Source organism: Vombatus ursinus, unplaced genomic scaffold, assembly GCF_900497805.2.
Source record: "Vombatus ursinus unplaced genomic scaffold, bare-nosed wombat genome assembly UNPS02014893.1, whole genome shotgun sequence".
Lineage (NCBI taxonomy): Eukaryota > Metazoa > Chordata > Mammalia > Diprotodontia > Vombatidae > Vombatus > Vombatus ursinus.
In genome coordinates this window covers 3,265,336-3,286,021 of record NW_020954671.1, presented here as the reverse complement: position 1 = coordinate 3,286,021, position 20,686 = coordinate 3,265,336, and the positions used below count along the sequence as shown (strand labels likewise).

The 20,686-nt window shown below is 39.8% G+C and overlaps 1 protein-coding gene across 2 annotated transcripts; it reads right to left on the bottom strand.

Moving 5' to 3' along the window:
* Positions 1–1,363: 1,363 nt before the first annotated feature.
* Positions 1,364–14,031, bottom strand: DACT1 (dishevelled binding antagonist of beta catenin 1). 2 transcript variants are annotated; one of them, XM_027842882.1, is made up of 5 exons: positions 13,184–14,031; positions 10,770–10,902; positions 9,826–9,981; positions 5,093–5,143; positions 1,364–4,655 (listed from the first exon to the last, which is right to left on the bottom strand). In XM_027842882.1, exons 1-5 carry the CDS (start codon positions 13,565–13,567, stop codon positions 2,767–2,769), a joined length of 2,613 nt encoding a protein of 870 aa, XP_027698683.1. In that variant the 5' UTR covers positions 13,568–14,031; the 3' UTR covers positions 1,364–2,766. The 2 variants fall into 2 exon arrangements, with proteins under 2 accessions (XP_027698683.1, XP_027698684.1); XM_027842883.1 differs by lacking the exon at positions 5,093–5,143.
* Between the last annotated feature and the right edge of the window lie 6,655 nt (positions 14,032–20,686).

The following is a 20,686-nucleotide window of genomic DNA, read 5'->3' as shown; positions in this document are numbered from 1 at the left end:
TTAGGTGGCAAAATAGATAGAGTGCTGGGTCTAGAGTCAGAAAGGTCTGAGTTCAAATCCAACCTCAGACTCTTATTTGCTGTGTGACTCTGGGCAAATCACACAACCTCTTTTCACCTCATTTTCCTCAAGTGTACAATGGAGATAATAATAGCACCTATTTTCCATAATTTGGTGCTTTTATTCCCCCTATAAATAATTGAGTATTTCACTTGTACTGATTTCAATGGCTCTTTTGTGACTAAAAACAATGGGCAACCACTAATTTATCTTGTCTAGTACCAACTCCTGCAAGCTTGCAGAGGAAGAAGCTGGGACCAGGATTCTTAGAAAATCCCATTTCTTTACAGTTCCCTTGGCTTAGCATTCATATATCTAAAAAATGCCAATTCCTTAGTAACTGGCTTTCAGAAAGTGATCTCTTCCAAGGATAATGCTCTTTGAGAACAAATTATAAGGGAAACAATATGTAACTTGTATTCCCCTTGCCTTACACAACACCCTTTCACCATATCTTCAGGGTGGATATACTAGAAACAAAGTTGGCAAAGGACATTGAGAGACTTCCCCTCAAATTCTTCATCTGTTTCACTCAGAAGAGATTTCTTCATTTTAATCAGATATCCTAGTAGAAGCAAAAGGTATGGAAAGGGGTGGGTGGGTGTGTGTGTGTGTGTGTGTGTGTGTGTGTGTGTGTGTGTGTGTAAGGCATAGCTTCTAAAAAAGCTGCAAGAAATTTTGAGATATCAAGTCATCTGTTTGCCTTTAGAAATGAACTACACAGAGAGAGAAACCGGACATAAGATTTCATTGGCATATGGAATTTTCCTATGAGTTAACACCCTCTCCCATTGCTGGTGGGTAGCTTCTCTGAAACTTAAAGACCTAGAGAATTCTGAGAGCACCAAGAAGTTAAATTTAGCCCTTGAAACAATCATTTTCTACCATATTTTATAACATATTTCAAATGCAAAAGACTGATTTTTTCCCAAAGAAACTATAATATGAAGTAGAACATACTGAATTCTTTTAAAAATCACCTATTTCCAGAAGAATTTTTCCTATAAGCATAAGGTATCAGCATTTTTAAATTAGAGAGAAACATAAACTAAAACCAGCTTAAGAAAAAGTCTTTGATACTCTAAATAATTTTTTTAAAATCAGTACTATTCCTTGCTACCTACCCCATTTAACATAGCTTAAACATCCAAATTACTGCAGATCAATTAGTAGGATGACTAATTATTTCACAAGTAGCACTGATAATCCCTGTTAAGACTTGTAGGTCTGAAAATTTGGTTTTATAAAGATGTAATAAACTTAATAGAATTAAAAGAAACTTTATTACAGCATATGTGTTGTATTAATTTATACAATGAGATATAAAAACATACTGCTTATATTATACAGAAAAGTTGACATCAATAAGAATATTTAAAACAATGACTACTTTTGCACATGACATACATGTTAATAAAAAGCAATTTTACACAATACTGTTTACTAAATAGTAAATAAACCCTTCCCAGAGGGACCTATGGCTCACTCTGTAAGGGATTGCACTAACATGTTCAGGATCTAGACTGTCAAGATGATTAGACACCTTGAATGAAGCAACTTTCTGGAAGCATATACAGGACCCAATTATGGCTTTGGATTCACACTCCCAAGGGAGAAGCTAGTTATTTCTATGGTAATGATACCACTATGAATCCTAGTAGAAAATCCGACCCCAAGGGCAAGTCATTCCAGGACACCGTAGTCAGATATAGAGATCAGAATGGAAGGAATCCACTCCTAGTTTATGGCCCTAGAAAAGCGTTTTCCACACTCCAGTCTTCGAAGTTTTCAAGTGGTCCTTTTCCTGTAGCCCTTTATTTTCCCTTTTTTCATCATGTACGTCCCTATCATGAAGTTTCTACCTCTTCTCGGTCATTTACTTTTGGTCTAGAGGACCTGGGTCAAGAAAAGCAGGTAGACAAGGAGGAGTAATAAAGAAGGGGAAATTGCCTGAGAAATAAATGTCACAAATGACATAGGCAGGAAAAATGATATGAAATAATAATTTATTTTTTACTTCTTCACACACTGGAGTGTGACCCTCAGGAAACTTCTCATAAAGACTATTGCCCTAAAGAATCAAAGGGCATAGAAAGCTGGACTTGGGAGCCAGGAAGACATTGGTTCAAATTCAGATCTCTGACACAGCCTGCTTGTATGATCCTGGGTAAATCACTACATCTTTCAGTCTTCCGGGCAACTAACTCTCTAAGACTGATCATCTGCATTGGGAGAAAGGAACTTTCTTAGTGGAACTCATCATAGGTTCAGACATTTCTCCTCTTTCTCCCAACCCCCCAAAAAAAGAATCAAGGGGAAGATGAAATTCATTAAGTTCCATCCCTTCTATAAAAAACACTCCTAGATGAAGAGTCAAGTTAAAAGAGTCAGATGAAGAACATCTACTCTTAGACTGATGAATCAGAACATTTAAAATAAAGTCACCTGATACTAAACATTCAATGTTACCACCATGAACACTGTAGTCTTTTTATCCCTTCCTAGTACGACATTCTTTATTTTCCACTTAAAGGCACTCACATCCACACGGTACGAGGATGACATCATTTACCTTAGGTTGGTTTTTTTTTTAAGGATTGAAAAAAGCATGGGAAAAGCTGCATAAAAACCCGAAACAAAACAAAAAAACAAGAGCCATCTTGTTTCTGTAACTAGGACGTGTACATTCCATACCAAAAAGCAGCTTCAAACAGTGGTCATCAGTTTTAAAGAGCCAGACCTAAAACGAAGGATTTTCTTTTTGAGATTATGGGAGGCCTTAATTTTTACAAAAGTCTTTGTGTGGCTGTCATGAAGAGCTGGGGCTGTCACTGCCTGGAGAGGGAGAGTCTGGACAAACTGGGACCAAATCAAGCCCCCACCCTCTTCAGAGTCACTGGTGGTGGTGCTCTCCCCCACAAACTCGACTTCACTCAAGCTTGACTCACTGTCCCCGAAGCAGTTGGTGGTGTAGTTACTCTGCTCATCTTCACTGGTGTCCACCACTGTGGAGTGGAACAGGGACTCACACTCAGCAGAATATTCAGAGTCACTAGCCACGTATGCATAGGGGCTCACATATGGAAGAGGGACCTGGGAATAGACTCCCACGGGTTCCCTGCGATTTCTCCTTGCCCTTCTCAAGGCTTCTTCATAGGAAATCTCAGCAGAAGACTTCCACCGCCGATAGTCGGTCCGCTTATGTTTCGGTTTGGCTACCACCGCTTCTCTTCCATGCCCGTGTCCGTGGAACTTCGTGACAGGCCTATGGAGGCCACCTGCGGGCCTGCTGGAAAGACCAGCCTCTGCCTGGGAGTTTCCACCCTTCTTCCCTCTGGAAGAGACTTTTTTGAATTTCTTATTTGTATCCAAGTCATCCGGGAAATGACATTTCTTGCTCACAACTCTGCTTTTTTCCCTCACTGTCTGTAAGCCACTTTCCACCCCATTAAGGCCGAGGGCTCTGTGCTTCAGAGTTGAGCTCTTCAGGATTCTGACATTTTTGTTAGCTCTCTGTAACTTACTACTTTGCTGCTGCCCCGGAATGAACTGAGCATTGACGAGAAGCCCGTCCTCCAAGCTCTGGGAAGAAGAACCTTCGCTCTTGAAATCTAAGGCAGGTCTCTCTTCAATAGGCAGGGAGGAAGGCAAGGGCGGAGGAGGCGGCGCAGCGAGAGGAATGGCTGGCAGAGCCGCCTGGGAGCTGGTTTTCTGTGACATCTTTTTCAACGGCTGGACAACTTTGTTCTCCGGTTGGAGAGCTGGGATTCGGCCAGGACTTTCTTTTGGAGAGGCAGTGAAGAGCGGACCACTCTCTTTAGGGGAATCCCCTGCCCCAGAAACAGGGCACCGTGCAACCTCCTGGGAGCCTGGCTTGACACTCTTCGGCAGGTGCTTGCTTTGATGATCAGCAGCTACATTTGGCAGGCAGCCCACAGACACAGGCATCCTCCGGCTCTCCAGCTGTTCTCCCTTTGAGTCTTTCAACCACTGCTTCGGTGGGGAGAATGTGCCATTCTCCAGAGTGGCTGCTCCACCAGAATGCAAACAGGCTTGTTTAGAATTCTTCAGGTTAACACTGTTGCTGTGGGTAATTCCGCCAGTGGCTCTGACACAGATGCTCCCGTGTCTAAGAATGCCCTTTGTGGGGTCAGCATTCACGCTTGTCCGAAGCTTATTAGTCCTAACAGGATGTGTTTTTTTCTGCACTAGGCTCAAGATGTAGCCATCTATCTTCTTACTGGATGCAGGATAGGACACAGACATGGAGTTGCTTTGTGGGACAGAAGAATTATCTGCTTTGACAGAATCTAGTTCAGAGCCAATGCAAACATCATTAGCACTGCTACCAAGTTGTTCCTCATCTTTTGGGGGGTTGTTGGTCATGGAAAGAAGAAACATTGGACTCTGTACAGCTACAGCATGAAGTGGACTTGGATAGCGATATATATCGTTCCCATTTTTAGATACCAAATCACACTGATACTTAGGATTCACATCTGCGATGACGTCAAGGGAATTGGATTGTGGTATGGATAGTGAACGGCAAACATCTTCACGCTGACCTTCTTTGTGGTCCAACCATCCTATGAGATCTAAGGGGAAAAAAAATCAAAAAGTATTTCATTCACTAGCTCTATTATGACTCTGTGGCTAATTTTCTGAAGTAGGGAGAATGTTACTTTTTTAAAAATCTTAAAGTATGATTCATGAACAATGTAGGGTACATACTGATGAATCAATTAACATATTTCATGCTTGTGAACTTTTTTTTAAGGAGTCTGGAAAATTAATGTTCACTAATTTCTCCATCCTTGTTTTGTATTTGAGGTGGAGAGGGAAATATTAATTTTTTCCTTTTAAAAAAGACAACTTTTTAATTCATTAGATTGTAAGCTTCTTGAGGACAGGGACTGTCTTTTGTCTCTTTTTGTATCCCTGGCACTTAGCAAACTGCCAGCCACATAGTAGGTGTTTAATAAACGTTTATGGATTAATCTGAAAAGGCTGAGAATGAGGTAAAATTACTCACTGTGTGACCTTTGGCAAATTACTTCATTTCTCCGGCCTTCAGTTTCCTCATCTATAAAATGAGAAAGTTGAACAAGATGAAGTCCCTTCCATTTCTAACATTTTACAATCTATTCTCTATAATCTTAACTATCCCCTACAGGTCTCTGGACAAATCTTTCCTCTATCTTGATCTTATCTTTTCTTCTTTTTTGTAGTTAAGTGGAAGAGTAGATAAAACACTTAACTTGTGTTTCAATCTTAGTCCCAATCTTGCCTCAGATACTTGCTAGCTGTGTGACACTGGGCTAGTCACTCAACCTCTACCAGTTTCAGCTTCCCTAACTGTGAAATGAGGATAATAATAGTACCCATTACAGAGGACTGATGGGAAGATCAAATGAAAAAATATAGGTAAAGGCTATGTAAATTTTAAAGTGCTATATGCAATGTTGTTGCTGCTGCTGCTGCTGATGATGATGATGAGGATGTAGTATTATCTGGGTATCACAGTGACTGGTGTTGAATTTAAGAGTTAGGAAGATCTGAGTTCCAATTCTGTCTCAGGCAACTTAACTAACTATGTAACCCTGGGCAAGACACTAAACCTCTCCATTCCTCCATTTTCTCATCCATAAAAATAGAGATAATAATACAGGGTTCTTGTGAGGATCATATGTAACATATGTATATCACTTTGCAAATCTTAAAGCAGTGTCTTGTCATTGCTGTGCAGTCCTGTTCAACTCTTTGTGACCCCTTAGATCAAAGTATGCCAACACTGTCCATGAGGTTTTCTTGGCAAAGATACAGGAAGTTTGGCATTTCCTGCACCAGTGAATTAAGGCAGATAGGGTTAAGTGACTTGCCCAGGATCACACAGCTAGTAAGTGACTGAGGTTGGATTTGAACTCAGGTCTTCCTAACTCTAGGCCCAGCTCTCTCTTCGCTGAGCCATCTAGCTACCTCTAAAGTACTATATAAATGCTAGCTTTTCTTATTCTTATTAATTATTATTATTATTACTATTATTTGTAACTTTCCCATCAGTTCAATTAAGCTCAAATATTTAATAAGTATTAATATGCAAGGCACTGTACTAGGTAGGCACTGGAGATACAAAGACACAAATAGGACCATTACTACCCTCAGGAAGCTTATAGTTTATTACTTTACTTTTATGATTTACTGCAATATCATTTATTCTTCTGTATTTTCTTAAGAAAAATGATCTTGATTGGCATTATAATATTCAGGAATAATTGCCATAAAGAAAATCATGAAGAGGGGACCATTTACCAAACTGTCATCATTAGAAGGATTGACCAAATTACAACAACAGCTTCTTTAGATTTTTCAATTGTGACACTTTGATGTATTCATGATTTCAGTGTAGGCATTCCTTCTACTAGTATGTATCTCAACCCATCCAAACTTTCTCATCCAAGTGAATTCCTGTCCATGTCTTTCCATGAATCTTCTCTGAAAGACGCTCTGCCACAAAATGCACTGAAAGTCTTTCTCTAAGACCTTGCGTGCTTCATAGCTTAAGAGGGCCACACTCACTCTCCATTAGCTGTTATCCCTTCTCTCTCCATTACCAGCCCATCTCCTTTCCAAGTGGACATATCCCCAGTCCACAACTTCCTATACACTTACAGAATCACCCTTCAATTAATCTAAAGGAAAAAAGCAATTTGTTTTGGAGGGGAGGAAAATCTCTTAATAAGTAACTTAATGAGTTCTTGGTTATAGTTCTTGGTGCCAGTGAACTTAGAAACCATTGGCAAACAGTTTGCATTTTTGCCAGGGCCATGACCTGAGGAAAGTGTTCTACATTCTTCATCCAGGAAAAGACCCTTCCTCAGCCATATTCCCTGTTGCTCATCTTTTACCTCCAGCCTCAAATTCACTTCTATTAAGAAATTTAATGAACTTTCAGTTTAAAAAAATTAATGAAAAATTTGATCAAAGATGAATTTCCAACATCCACCAACAATTCAAATGTAAGATTTCTGACTTTATTCATCATTTCCATCTGCTTTCTTTCTGTAGTACTGCATTATTAATATTTCTTCTGTAATATAAAATTAATTCTAAGTATGAAATAATATTTTAATTGCCTCCCACTTATGTGGAGAGAACAAAGTTTTAAGACTACCATTGTTCAATTAAAGTTCCCTCCAGTTAGGAGACCTTTGCACTGAAGAGCAACATCTGAAAATCAAAAGTGCATCCACTTTCCATTATTCTTAAATGAGGAGGCTCTTTTTCTTAAGTTTTTTTCCTATGCTAAAAAACAGAAGTCTTTTCCTTCTTTCAGAGGTACTAACAGAACTGCCCAATTCAAGGGGAATATGCCAAAAGCTTATTAACAACTAGCAAGTGTATACTTCCTTCCCTTCTATCTCCAGCACTCCAAAAAGAAAAGTTATCCATCTGAGATGCTTGCCCTGCTCCTCTTCCAGAAACAATAACCCTATTTATAGACTATCTTAAAATATGATTATAAAGTGCTCTCAAAATAGCTTTCACCACATGTGCACACACACACACATTCTTTTTCCTTTTGAAAAATAAAAGAATCCCAAGATGTAAATTAACTTTCAAGAAAAATTACATCAAAAGAGATATATTAATTCCTAGATCCTCACCTAATTGAATGAATCCTGTTGTTTCTAAAGTATATGACTATGAGATTTTTCCATGGGCTTTACTTGGGGGGGGGGGGAAGATACTTATCAGCTTCCAAGGAAATCATCCAATCTTGTACCAAATTGCCTTTAATAGGTTTATAAAAATTTCCTCCGAGAACAATTCAGTACAGAATGGAATACAGCAATTTGTAAACTTTGGCAGCATAAGATAGCCAATCTAGATAACACAAATTTGTTTTTATATCAAACTATTGGGACTGAATACACTGTTCTCAAACAAAGAAACCATTCAATTACCAACCCTCTGCTGCTCTGTACCAAGCAGCCCTATCTTTCATATATGAGAATTCAACATCAAATAGATATTGCAGTCAGACAAAGAACATAGCACCACATTTTTGGCCCTTTCCATAATACCACGGAGTATATAGTCTCTGCATTGCCTTTTCTCTTGCTTGGAGGCTGTGTCATAAAAAGGAACATGGAGGCATGCAAAAAAATGCCATGGGCGCACCAGTGAGTGAAAAGGTACACATGAAAATAGTTCTTAAAATAGCACAGGTGTTATCCCAGTCTCATAACACCACACTCCTCTGTGCTCTTTCTCCAGAGACAGAATAGCATCTTTCACACTGTTGTCCATGTCTCATCTCTCTGGGAAGTAAGGTATATAAAAGAAGCTAATCTTTCAGCCGAAGGATTCTGAGAGACATAATAGGACCACTGATCCCCTGGGTGCTAAAAAACAAATAAAAAAGCCAACCCCTTGGCACTTCCCTGATGGATAAGATTAACTTAATAATAACTTCATTTCTAAGTTGGTGAATAAGCAGATTCAAATTCCAGTTCTGCCACTTTTTATAACCTGAGTGACTTTGGGCAAGTCATGTCACCTTTCTAAGCCTCAGTTTTCTCATCTGTAAAAAGAGGGGGGTGGGATTAGATGACCTCTAAGAAATCTTCCAGCTCTAGATTTGACTGCATCTGTCAATCCTATTATCTTTTCAGATGAAGAGAAACAGTCAAAATAATATTAGATATCAGGTTTCCAGACCTCCACTGTTGGCACAACATTCCTGGTGATAAATCAGAGTCATTTGAAGTCAGAAGATGACTTAAATGCACACTATAATTCAATTATTAACCCCCCCACTGCTTTGAACCAGATAGTCTTTTTTTCATACATGAGAATTCAACCTAGAAGAGATAACTATAGTATTCATGATGCAACCAAGAAGTAACTGAATTGGAGACCTTGGATTCTAGTCTCAGGTCTGCAATCTTCTACCCATGTGACCTAGGTCAAGTCACTTCACCTCTCTGGGTCTCAAATGACTATTTGCAAAGCAAGAAGTTGTAACTGTATCCTAGATTCCAAACTTTTTTGACTCATGGCTCACTATAGGAATCAATGAGGAATCAAGGTACACTGAACATTTAAGCTGTCAACAAAGAAGGATTCCCAGGAAGGGGGACCTCCAGACCCATTATCCAGACCTTGGGATTCTTCTACCTCTCCTTTCCCTCCCCCATCACCTCATTCTTTCTTTACTTCCCCCAAAACTCAAGCCAAAGGAGGTGGCTTTGTGATTCCCAGACAGAGACCCTAGTCTTACCTTCCAAAACCAAACAGGAAGGAGCAAGTAGCCAAAAGCAACTAGAGACAGGCTGGGGAATGTGGAAATCTCAGAGAGAGAGAGGAAGAGTTTTATGGCATACTTTATAAAGTGTGAAATACACTAGTGTGCTGCTATGTACCCTCTGAAGGCAGCTAAGTAGCACAGTAGATAGAACGCCAGATCTGGAGTCAGGAAGACTCATCTTTCTGAATTCAAATCTGGCCTCTGACACTTAAGAGCTGTGTGACCTGGGCAGGTCACTTAACCTAATTTGCCTCAGTCTCCTCATTTGTAAAATGAGCTGGAGAGGGAAACGACAAACCACTCCAGTACCTTTGCTGAGAAAACCCCAAATGGGGTCACAAAGAGTTGGACACAAATGAAGCAAATGACTAATAACAACATATACCCTTTGAGGATCATGGGACTGTATGTTCTCTAACTGTCCTTTCTAGGACTAAAATCTCTGTGACTCTTACCTGCAGATTTGGGGTGTCCATCTGAGATATTCAGAGATGTTTCCAAAGGGCTGCAAAAGCAGGTGCTGGAATGACAACTGGATAAACACTCACAGAAGACCGAATTGGAGGAATTGGAAAGTGATCCTGAGGCCCCATCACTCAGCTCATAAAACCCTAAGAATACAAACACCATTTGGAATTAGATTGCTTTGAGCAACCTACACATTTCCTACTTAAAAGGAAATTTTTTTCTAGAAAAGTTAAGAGAAAGTTTGAAGGTGAATTTAGATTCACTGGATTTCATGTTCTAATTTTACAGCTCTATTTCAATTTCTGAGAACTCTGGAAATCAGATGGAAAGTAAGTTCTAAAAAAAATCCTCATAGTTACTATTATCTACAAGCTGACCTTCTTTCTATTTTTTTTCCTAAGTCCCTTCCATTCGTACTTAATGAAAGATGAAATGGATAATGAAATAGACACTATGCAAATGTACAAATAGAAAAATCATATATGTCTATGTCTTGGTCCTTACCATTATCAGGATTTAGGGGGAAAAAAGTTCAAGAGAAGACAGCAGGGAGTAAACAAAAATCTATTTTGTGAACCAAATGGCAACAAACTTTTGAAGTAGTCTCAGGAAGTTGAAGTGTGACTAATTTTGTAGCTCACTACTGACTCTCTCACATTTCAAAGAAGGAAAGTTCTTTCAGAAATTTAAATAAAAGCCTTATTTTTTTTAAACTGAAAAGAATTCACTCTTATTAATGTCACTATTTCTTTAAGTTTGGGTTGTTTTTTTCCTTCCTTCAAAAGGATGGTGAGGTTTTTTTTCTTACTTTGAAAACAAAAATCTATTACAGTTTGACAGGTCTTGAAAATCTGATAATAAGGGACATTTGTATTCAGTCACTATGTAGCACAAGAATATAATCAGTTAATAGAAAGCATAAGAGCTTTACCTGAACTAGGACGACTATCTGTCTCCAGATGCTCTTCTGATGTTTTTTCTACATCCAACCTTAAATCACTTATCTGCTTGTCTAATTCTTGCAACTGGTTTAACAGACCAGCATCTCTTCTCCTCAAACAATTCTGAGGTGGAAAAAGGAAAATAAAATTAAAACACATTAGTGAGAAACAGATGTTCTGTTACATATACTAAAATTACCTCATCTCACACATCAGTTCTCAATTTTCCAAAGCCAAAAATTTACCCACAAGAATGGAAACAAACAAAACCCTCAAAAGGATAAGGTCATTAAATTCCACTTTATTTTTATATATTATATTGGAATAAAATTTATTATATACAAAAACTTGGTATAAACCTAATAAACCTAATGTCTTTAACATTTAACTACAAGATTCAAGATACACATTTCAAAAGTTAAATGGAAAAATAAAAATAGAGAACTAGAGGTTTTACTTATAAAGAATCATCTAAAATAAGTTATTTTATTAGAAACATAATTTAAGATCACAGGAACTGTGATCTAAACTAGACTATTGCTCGGGCTGAAGACAGCCTATATAAAGTTTTGCTACAATCAGCATAAGTGCCTTTGAAAATGAGAAAAACTACAAACGCTAGCTCGTCCCAAGTACAGCGTGAGCTGACAGAATTTGGGACTAAGGTAGAATTCGAACTAGTTCAGAGTTCCCAAGTGAAGAAGCATCAGCTCTACTAACTCGTCAGTGCCATCTAGTGGTCTTGCAGAAAAACAAGATAGAACCCAAAAAAGGCATCTGGTTCAAATCATGAATGTCAAGTGTACTAATTAAAATAGTATCACAACCATTGGCTAAGCTAGAATTCTCTTGATACAGTGAATGCTGCACTCATCTGGAACAGACAATAGATATGTACCATTTATGATCATAAGTAAATGACTTCGTTATTTATGAAGACAAAAATACTACTGCACAGCACAGAGCATTAAACATGCATGACCAACCAAAATTAGCCCAAGCTAGTGTCATACGCAAATTCGGTCTGCAGCCAAAGAAATATGTAAAAAAGCCAAGTCACGTTAGGAGCATAGGATGGGCTATGCTGTGTAGCTTTTTATTTTAAAAAAATTTGCATGAATATTCAGTGTTCTTCCTGAACATCCATAGGCTTGAAAGCTTTGGGACACAAACCGTGACCATTTGATGAAGATATTTATTAAGGGAAAATTAGCTCAGTGAATCAAGAATCTTGAAGTTACAAAAAAAATTTAGATGGCAACAAATGACTCCACAGCACCTCACTCTTTGTGCTGGCCATTAATCTTCCGGCATAGTTATTGAGGAGAATTCACATGAGGGTTCAGTTGCTGTTTTCCAAACTACGTTTTGAGGGCAGCGAAAACAAAAGACTCCGCCATTGCTATGAGACTGGGTTAAAGACATTAATCGATGCCTCTTAGTTTTTTTCTTCACCCTTAATGAAGACTGCTTAAAATGGCCCGTTTTGATAGAATCCAATAAGACGGTTTCCCTCCCCCTCCCCCTTAAATCACAGTTGGATTTCAGAGTACAGTAGATGTAAAATAGTATCCATTGGGGGAGGGGCGCCAGTCATCCCCACTCAATTTACATCAGTTGCATTTAGTTTTAGCTCCATTATGCAAAGGAGCTTACATCTGAAATTAAGCTTCAGATCCACTGCAAAAGCTGACACGCAGAAGAAAGGTATGGGAGTGACAATGAATTAACCGATCTATTCCCTAAGGTCATTTCAGTTTAATGGTTTTCTTTTAAAAAAAAAAAAGTCATTTCATTTGAGGTGAAAATTTTAATCACACCAAGAGCCCCTTTCTTGGTTTTTATTACTTTTTAAAGTGAGTGGGGAAAAAAAGAAAAAGGAAGGGAATTCACAAGACTTCCAAATGAAATTTTGTTGCAGCCCCCCCCCCCCCCAGCACTTTAGATGACTTTCACTAGCTGAAAGGAAAAGGAAAGCTGAAGGTCATAACCAGAAGAAGCAGAGAAGATGCTGAGCCTTTGAATGGAGGTGTACCGAAATTATTCCCAACTCTAGCCCTCACCTGATCCAGACACAATGCACGCGCGCGCACACATGCACACACATAGTGACACCAAAAGGAGAAAGCGTAGAATGTGTTCGGGGCACTGTCGTCGAGGGTGCGGGGGAGACAGAAGGAGAAAAGACAGAGAGGAGCACCTTAGATTGGGGAGAGGAGTGTCTTTGTAACAGACTGCAAACTCCTAGAAGTCAGGGACGGTTTCGTTTTTTGTCTGCGTATCCCCAGCGCTGAAGCTGGTAGATGGTTTAACAAAGCAAATTTCTGCAGCCCGAAGCAAACCCCCTCTGCCCCGAAAACGGCAGTCGGGGACCCCCGGGTCTCCGCCTAGAGGGGCTACCTACCAACTGCTGCCTCAGCAGCAAGATGTTCTCCTCTAAGTACTTCTCCTCCAGGCGACTGCGTTGGGAGGCTTCTCCCGGCGCCTGCAGCTCCCCAGCCCGAGTCGGCGCCACGCCCCCGGCTCCAGCTCCAGCCCCGGCCCCGGCCCCGGCTACGACCCCCGGACTTCGGAGGACGCTCCGGACCAACAGCTCCTGCCGCTGCCGTAGGAACTCCAGCTCCGCCAGACCGGCCAGCGTGGCCTCCAGCCGCTCCCGGGTGCGCTGTCGCTCAGTGTCTGCCTCGCCCTTGTCCCGCCAGCGCCCCTCGGGCTCCACTGCCCGCTGCTCTCCCCGGGGCGTCTGGGGCTCCGGTTCTTTCGTGGTTACGGCTGAACTCGCTTTCATGTCCTTCCCCCTCTTTCCAACCCCTCATCCGACTGGAAGAGGCGTGCACGCCCCTGTCCCCGCTGGAGCCGTTCCGCAGGTGGAGGCGATGTTCCCCAATACGCTGCGTGCAGGAGAAAAGAAATCAATTGCTCCTTGGCTAGAGCTACTGCTGGTGGGCTAGGAGGCGGGGCGAGGGGTTCATGCTGCACAGGACTGGGGGAGACACAGGGCAAGAGAGGGAGGGAAATTCCTCCCTTACCACAGCCCCTGTTTCTCAGATGCAGCTGAGACGGCAACGGAGGAGCAGAGTCTGGCCAGCCAATCTTGTGCACACCCACCCATTCGTCCTGGAGTTGCAGCCCCCTCCTCTGGCTCTCTCGGGTCTCCTCCCAGCCAGGATCCTCTGCTGATAGTGTTCCCCAACGCAACGTCACACACAGCTTTGCAGCTCTGCAAACCCTCAGTCCCACATCCTCTTTCTTTAGTCCTGCCCCCTTGTCTATTTCTCACTCTCGCTTTATCTTTCCCTCTCTTCTGTCAGGCTCACCCTTCTCTTCTATTTTCGTTCAGCTGCTTGTTCTAGACACTTGGCCCTCCCCGCCCCCTCTCTTTTCTCTTACCTCTTCTCTCCCCCTGCCACCCATCCCCCCTTTCTCGTTCGCTGAGCTCACTTTTTTCTTTCTTTCTTTTCCTTATTGGTTCTCCTATTTCGCACAACTCAAGGGGCAACTGACTTGAGTCCCAGTATCCAGTTACAATTGGACTTGGAGCCAAAGTCCACGAAATAACAAAACGGTTGGGCTCCCCTGAGAACTTTCAAAAACTCTGATTTTCAGCACAAAATCTTAACCCTTTCTACACACAACCTCTCTTCATATCAACTTAAGCTGAATTCGTGTTTCTTTCCTAGTAATGACTGAGGTTATTCCCCACCCTTGCAAAAAAAAAAAAAGTTTGTTTCTATACAATTTGCTGGGGTTTTTTTAAGTTATAATAGGGAGAGCTTTGTAACTCTTTAACTCTTAGATTGCCCCTCCCAAGTGTTGGAGATCTTAAAGGTATTTGAAACTGGACTGTAGAAAATCAATGAAAACTAGACTGCAGGCAATTGCCTTGTCTTTTAGGTCCTGGGGAGCACTAGAGGTGACCTAATATTAGTGCTTTTTTCCACCTTCAATCCCTATGATTAATTTTTCCAGAGGGTCTTGCAGGATAGTTTCCTACATGATAGTATTATATGCAGCATGATTATTTCTGCTTAGGACATTAGACGCAAAGAGATTTAATGTCATAAGGTGTATTAAATAACCAGGAGCTAGTTCTTTGCTGCAAATGTGTTTAAATGGGGAAAAGTTTATCACACACACACACACACACACACACACACACACCCCCTTATCCCTTATTCCTTTGGATCCCACTCAAATCAAAAAGTTCAGTCCCTCAGATTTGGTATTAATGATTTTGAATGAGTTTAAAATAAATGTTACATATTATATGTATGTAATTCAACTGTGTCCATGAGGTTCTCCCTTTCAAGAAAGAAAGAATATTCTTTGTAGTTTATCTAAGTTCTACCTTTCTTTCAAGTCCCAGCCTACAGATGGCCCCAGTACACAGTGTGACATGACATCCAAAAAACCTAATGAAATCTTAGGCTGTGTCAGCTGAAGCATAGGGTCCAGAAAGAGAAAAGTGATAGTTTTCTTGTACTTTGCCCTGTTCTTACCACATTTGGATTATTGCGGCCTAATCACAGAGACATTCAGGGAAGAGATTGCCAAGCTGGTGTGTGTCCAGGGAAAGACAACCAATAATGCGAGGTGAATGGAAATCAGGCCGTATGAGGATCAGGAAAGAAGATGGTCACATGTTAAGGATGTAAGGCATTTTTATTCTCCGTAGGCTGCATAGACACATACACTTGCAACTATACATCTGCACAATTGGGGAGAAAGCATATGTGTATGAATATATCAGACACATGCACATGTGTTATATATGTGTATATATGAGACACTACATGTGTATGTGTGTGCCTGATATACATACATACACATGCTTTCTCTCCAACTAAGCTTTGGAGCCTCTTTGTATCCTGGTCATGTTTTCATTAACTCAAACCTTAAATCTCTATATTAATACTATTATTATTTACTAATTAATATCCCTTTTATATGTAATATTAAAAATATCATTTGCATGTAATAAACTACATTTCTTTACATAGCTTTATAAAATATACATTGGATTTTTCACTTTATTCCCTATACATGTTAATATGACCCTTCTACAACTTTTATTCTGAATTAATAAAATATTAATTAATAAATTTTAAAGCTTTATTATAAATCAGATCCAAATATAAAATTGTATCAGATGATCATTACCAAAAACAAACGAATGAACTTTACTGAATTTATAATACATTACTTATTAGACTTCATTACGGATAGGGCTTCAGAGCCTAAAGGACTACATTATCTATTTCTGTCTGTCCAATAGCACTCATCCATGTTCTTTGTCATTTCCCTAGTCTTTCTCTAAAAATTGTTGCCAGTTAGTTCTTTAATGAGATTTTTTCTGTTTAGAATTTTGGCCTCTCAATTTAAGCACAGACAGTAGGGGGGAAAAAAAGAAATCAGCAAATTGTCAAATGCTTTTTAACATAACCCTAATGTAAGGTAAGTCAGCTAAGTCACTAGTACCCTCTATCCTTCTGTCATTAGACCAAAGCATAGTACTTGCCATAACAGCTCCACTTGCAAATCACCATAAAAGAGTTCTCCAATGCAGCAGATATTTTGCCAATAAACCAGGAGGGGGAAAAAGGTTTATAATTTCCAAAGTGCCTATTATACATGAATAAATAATGCAGTTCATTCAAAGGCCAATTAAAACAAACAGGCTGTCAAAGTTAGAAGCAAGGGGCTCAATGCTATGATTGTTATTCAAGGAAAACTCTAAGTGATCAGAAGATTAAGGGTGATGGGTCAGGTTGCCTCCTATTCTGCTCTTAACTGGGCAGCCTAATTTTCTCTTCTCCAGTCTGGTTCCTTTGCTTTTTCCTACTTCTTTGATTCTTTGTTTTGGTTGCAGGTACGTAGAAAGCAGTTTAAACAGATCACCCACTGCTTTCCTCTGTTGCCAGCAGGATCTGACCTCCCCCTGCTGTTCTGATTTTTTTTTAAAGTAGTTTGTATTGCTCCTTGTTCAGTTACTTCATTATCTCCTCACTAGTCATTGCACCCTTTGGCTTCCCTAGATACGCTGCTTTTTGTTACCCAGAAAGCCTAGCAATCAGTACTAGAGAGATTTGCTGATATGTGTGTGGCTTAAATTAATATGTGTTTGAGTTACTTAACATGTGCTTGAAGCTATTTCCTGGGAAATGTCAGAAAGGGTCACCCAGATGTATAGTCTGATGCCTTACATTTGGCAGTCCGGCACTCCACATCGTTGCCACTAGTGTCTGAAAATCATTCTATAAATGCCTTGTCCAGCAGCGAGCTTTCTCTTGCAGCAAGGAGAGGCCAGGAACATCAATTGCACACTTTACAATATAGCATGGCAACAAAATGATGCCTTGTAGCTTTTATGGCCAAACAAACACAAATGATGTAATTGGGGAAAGCTGTCTCAGAATAAGAGAGGGGAAAAAAAGTAAATGGCAATCCTTTGAGCAGGGGCAATGACCACCAAGCTAAGGATTTGGGATCAAAGCTCTAGCAAGACTTCAAAGCCCATTTGAGTCGAATTCCAAAAGAGCTATAGTGAATTAAACTTTATATATAAGCTAATTACGGGCTGGGATATGCAATTAGGCTTCAATGAGAATTTGAAGGGAAGAAAGCGGACATTGAAAAAAAATTAAAGAAAAAAGGAAAGTTGGTAGCAAAACTGGGCATCATCATGGCCCTGGACACTTTTAAAAGCCTTTTGAGGGCAGAAGAGAATAAAAGAAGGGCAGAGGAAAGCATGCAGCAAACTTTTGACAATGTGAGTCTTGTTTGGAAGACTACGGAGTCAGATACAGCTCTCACGGACTACACTGCTACAGGACAAGATATGCCTTTATCCTCAGGAGGAACAGCAGATCAAGCTGGTTTCTTTCTAACTATCTTGCTGTATTGTTAAAATGAATCTGTGTAGCCAGGTTTCTGTTGAAAGGGCACAACCTGCTTCCATCAAGTTTGGTAAATAATTCCTTTTCAGCGTCTTGGACTTTCTAACCCTGAATACAATCCATTCTGAAGTCAATCCTTTCTGTCTGTTTTCTGGAGTGACTTGCTTCTCTCATGTTCTTAACCAATGATTCTGCCACCTGCCCCTGTCCTCTGGCCACTGTACTCTGCCATCCTCTTCAAAATTTTAACTGATTGTGAACTTCGAAAAACATTAAGTATACAAATGCCCTAATCATGGGATTATGAAGAATATAATGTTACTCCATACTTAATTAAAATGCACTTTTTAATCAATTAAATTGTTGGTCTTTTGCTTTTATATTAATTTCATTGGTTGAAACTCTGCAAGTTTGACTTTTGATCAATTTCATCTCCCCCGACTATTTTGATTTTCCTCATCTTGTGGGTTCATATAGTATTGTAATCTGAATTTCATATAATGGGAAGTTTTCAGATGTGTTACAGAGTATTTCTTTATAAGTTAGAAACTTGTTTTGATTTGTTTTAAATAACAAAAAAAAATCAAATTTACCCCATGTGTTTCAACTTAGAAGATTATAGGGAAATATAACAACTCATTTTAAATAGTGCTTTAAGGTTTACCTAATGATTTTCTCACAACCCTGTGAAGTAAGTAGTACAAGCATGATTACTCTCATTTTACAGATGAAGAAACTGAGACTCTTAGAGATTAAATAACTTGCCCATAGACGTGAAGATCCACAGAACTTGGATGACCAATAAAGTGGTGAATGGCTGGACCTTGCCATCTATCTGGCCATTCCTGTCTAGGGTCCACTGACCCTTACATTCACCCTGCCCGCTATGCCCTCTAGACTCTCAGGTATTGCCATTTGACCTGCTTTTGTACTCTAACCACTCCAAGGTTTTGTCATTTATCAACCCAGCAGCTGAACTCTCCTGTATATCTTGTCTCTTCTAATTAGAATGTAAACTTCCTGAGAGCAAGAACGGCTTTGCTTTTCTATTTGTATTCCAAGCACTTAGGATATTTCATGTCAAATAGTAAATACTTCTCCATTGCCTTCTGCCAGCAAGTGTTTGAGGTGAAATTAAAACTTAGGTTTTTCAACTCCAAGTCAGGCATTCTTTCCACTAAGTAAAGATGCCTCTCTAGTACATAAAGTTAACAAACATTTATTTGGTACCTGCTATGTGTAAGGAGCAGCTAGGTGGTGCAGTGGATAGAGTGCTGAGCCTGGAATCAGGAAAACCTGAGTACAAGTTTGGCCTCAGACACTTACTAGCTGTATGATCCTGGCAAGTCATTTAACTTCTGTCTGCCTCAGTTTCCTCATCTGTAAAAAATGGGGGTAATAATAGCACCTACCTCCCAGGGTTGTTCTAAGGATCAAATAAAATAATAATTGTAATGTCCTTAGCATGGTGCCTGACACATAGTAAAATACTATGTAAATGTTAGTTATTATTATTATTATTATTATTTTAAGGACCTGGGGATACAAAGACGAAAAAAAAGACAGAATCCCCGATCTCTATCAAATTTCAAACCAAAAGGAAGGATGCATCATCTATACAGATACAAGTTAGAATGGGATATGGGCAAAAAAAAAGGTTTAGACAATACATTACAAGAATTGAAAAGACATAGATCACATTCAGTTAGGGCAGATCAACACCATCAAGGATAAGAATTTTTTAACCTCAACTTTGTTTTAATTTGCCTTTTTTGAATTTTCTCTTTTGTTATTAATTTTTAATTACTTATTTAGTATTTTATTTTCCCCAATTACATGTAAAAACAATTTTTAACATTTGTTTTTAAATTTTTGAGTTCCCAATTATCTCCCTCCCTCCCCACCCTCCTCATTGAGAAGGCGAGCAATTCGATATAGGTTATACATGTGCAGTCATGCAAAGCATATTTCCATATTAGTTATGTTGTAAAAGAAAACCTGGACCCCCCAAAAAAAACCCAAGAAAAAATAAAGTTTAAAAAGTATGCTTTGATCTGTCTTCAGACTCCATCAGTTCTTTCTCTGGGGATGAATAACATTTTTCATCATAAATCCTTCAGAGTTGCCTTGGATCATAGTATTGCTGAGAATAGCTAAGTCATTCACAGTTGACCATCTTGCAATATTGCTATTACTATGTACAATGTTATGCTGGTTGTAATCATTTCATTTTGCATCTGTTCATATAGGTCTTTCCAGGTTATTCTGGCAGCATCCTGCTCATCATTTCTTATAGCACAGTAGTATCCCAAGGGATAGGAATTTCAACAGAAATATGGAGAGAATGTGTTCCAGATATGCCTGTACCAATGCACAGAATCTTTGAATAGTTTAGGAGTCCTTTAAATCCATTGGATGAAGTGGAGTTACTTGCTACAAGAAGTCTATTTGGATTGATTTAAGGAGTTGGTCCTGCCCCATGGGGCTTGTATAAAACTAGCAGCCTTGCTTAGTATTAAGGATTCTACATTTGGCAGCTTAGTGGAGTCCTCCAGTGAAGCCTCTGAGAAGGAATTGATCAAGGTGTAGAGGAGGAAAAGAGAGGGAAGGAGAAGAGCCCTGGTTTTAGACTCAGCCTTGGTCTCAGTCTTCTCTCATGCCCACCCTCTTGCCTAGAGGAAGCTCTTGTGAACTCTGAAGGGTCTGGAGGATTTGGAGCTTTTCTATTTCCCATTAGCATGCAAACCTAGAACAGCTGACGGCAGCATCTGCCACTAGGAGCCAACCATAGACTGGGCACAGTAAGGAAAGGCTTAGTCAAGAATCTACAAGGAGCCCAGAAGGAAAGCCTCACTATGCTTAAGGCAAACACCTTCAGCAGAAAAATCTCTCAGGTGCTGTGAGTTACCTTCTTTGCCACATATGTTCTAAATATGAGCCCACTTTCCCCTGGACTCCTTATGTACTTGTGGGAGAGTGTGTCACAGACTTTGGAGGTGAATGTGTTATAC

Excerpts from the sequence above, each read along its gene's own strand:
- DACT1 (XM_027842882.1), bottom strand. The coding sequence starts at position 13,567 with ATGAAAGCGAGTTCAGCCGTAACCACGAAAGAACCGGAGCCCCAGACG. Across the intron at positions 5,144-9,825 it reads TGGACACCCCAAATCTGCAG|ATGAGGAAACTGAAGGCCGG; the intron begins GTAAGAGTCACA and ends CTCATTTTATAG. Across the intron at positions 4,656-5,092 it reads AATTTGCCAAAGGTCACACA|ATCTCATAGGATGGTTGGAC; the intron begins GTGAGTAATTTT and ends TTTTCCCCTTAG.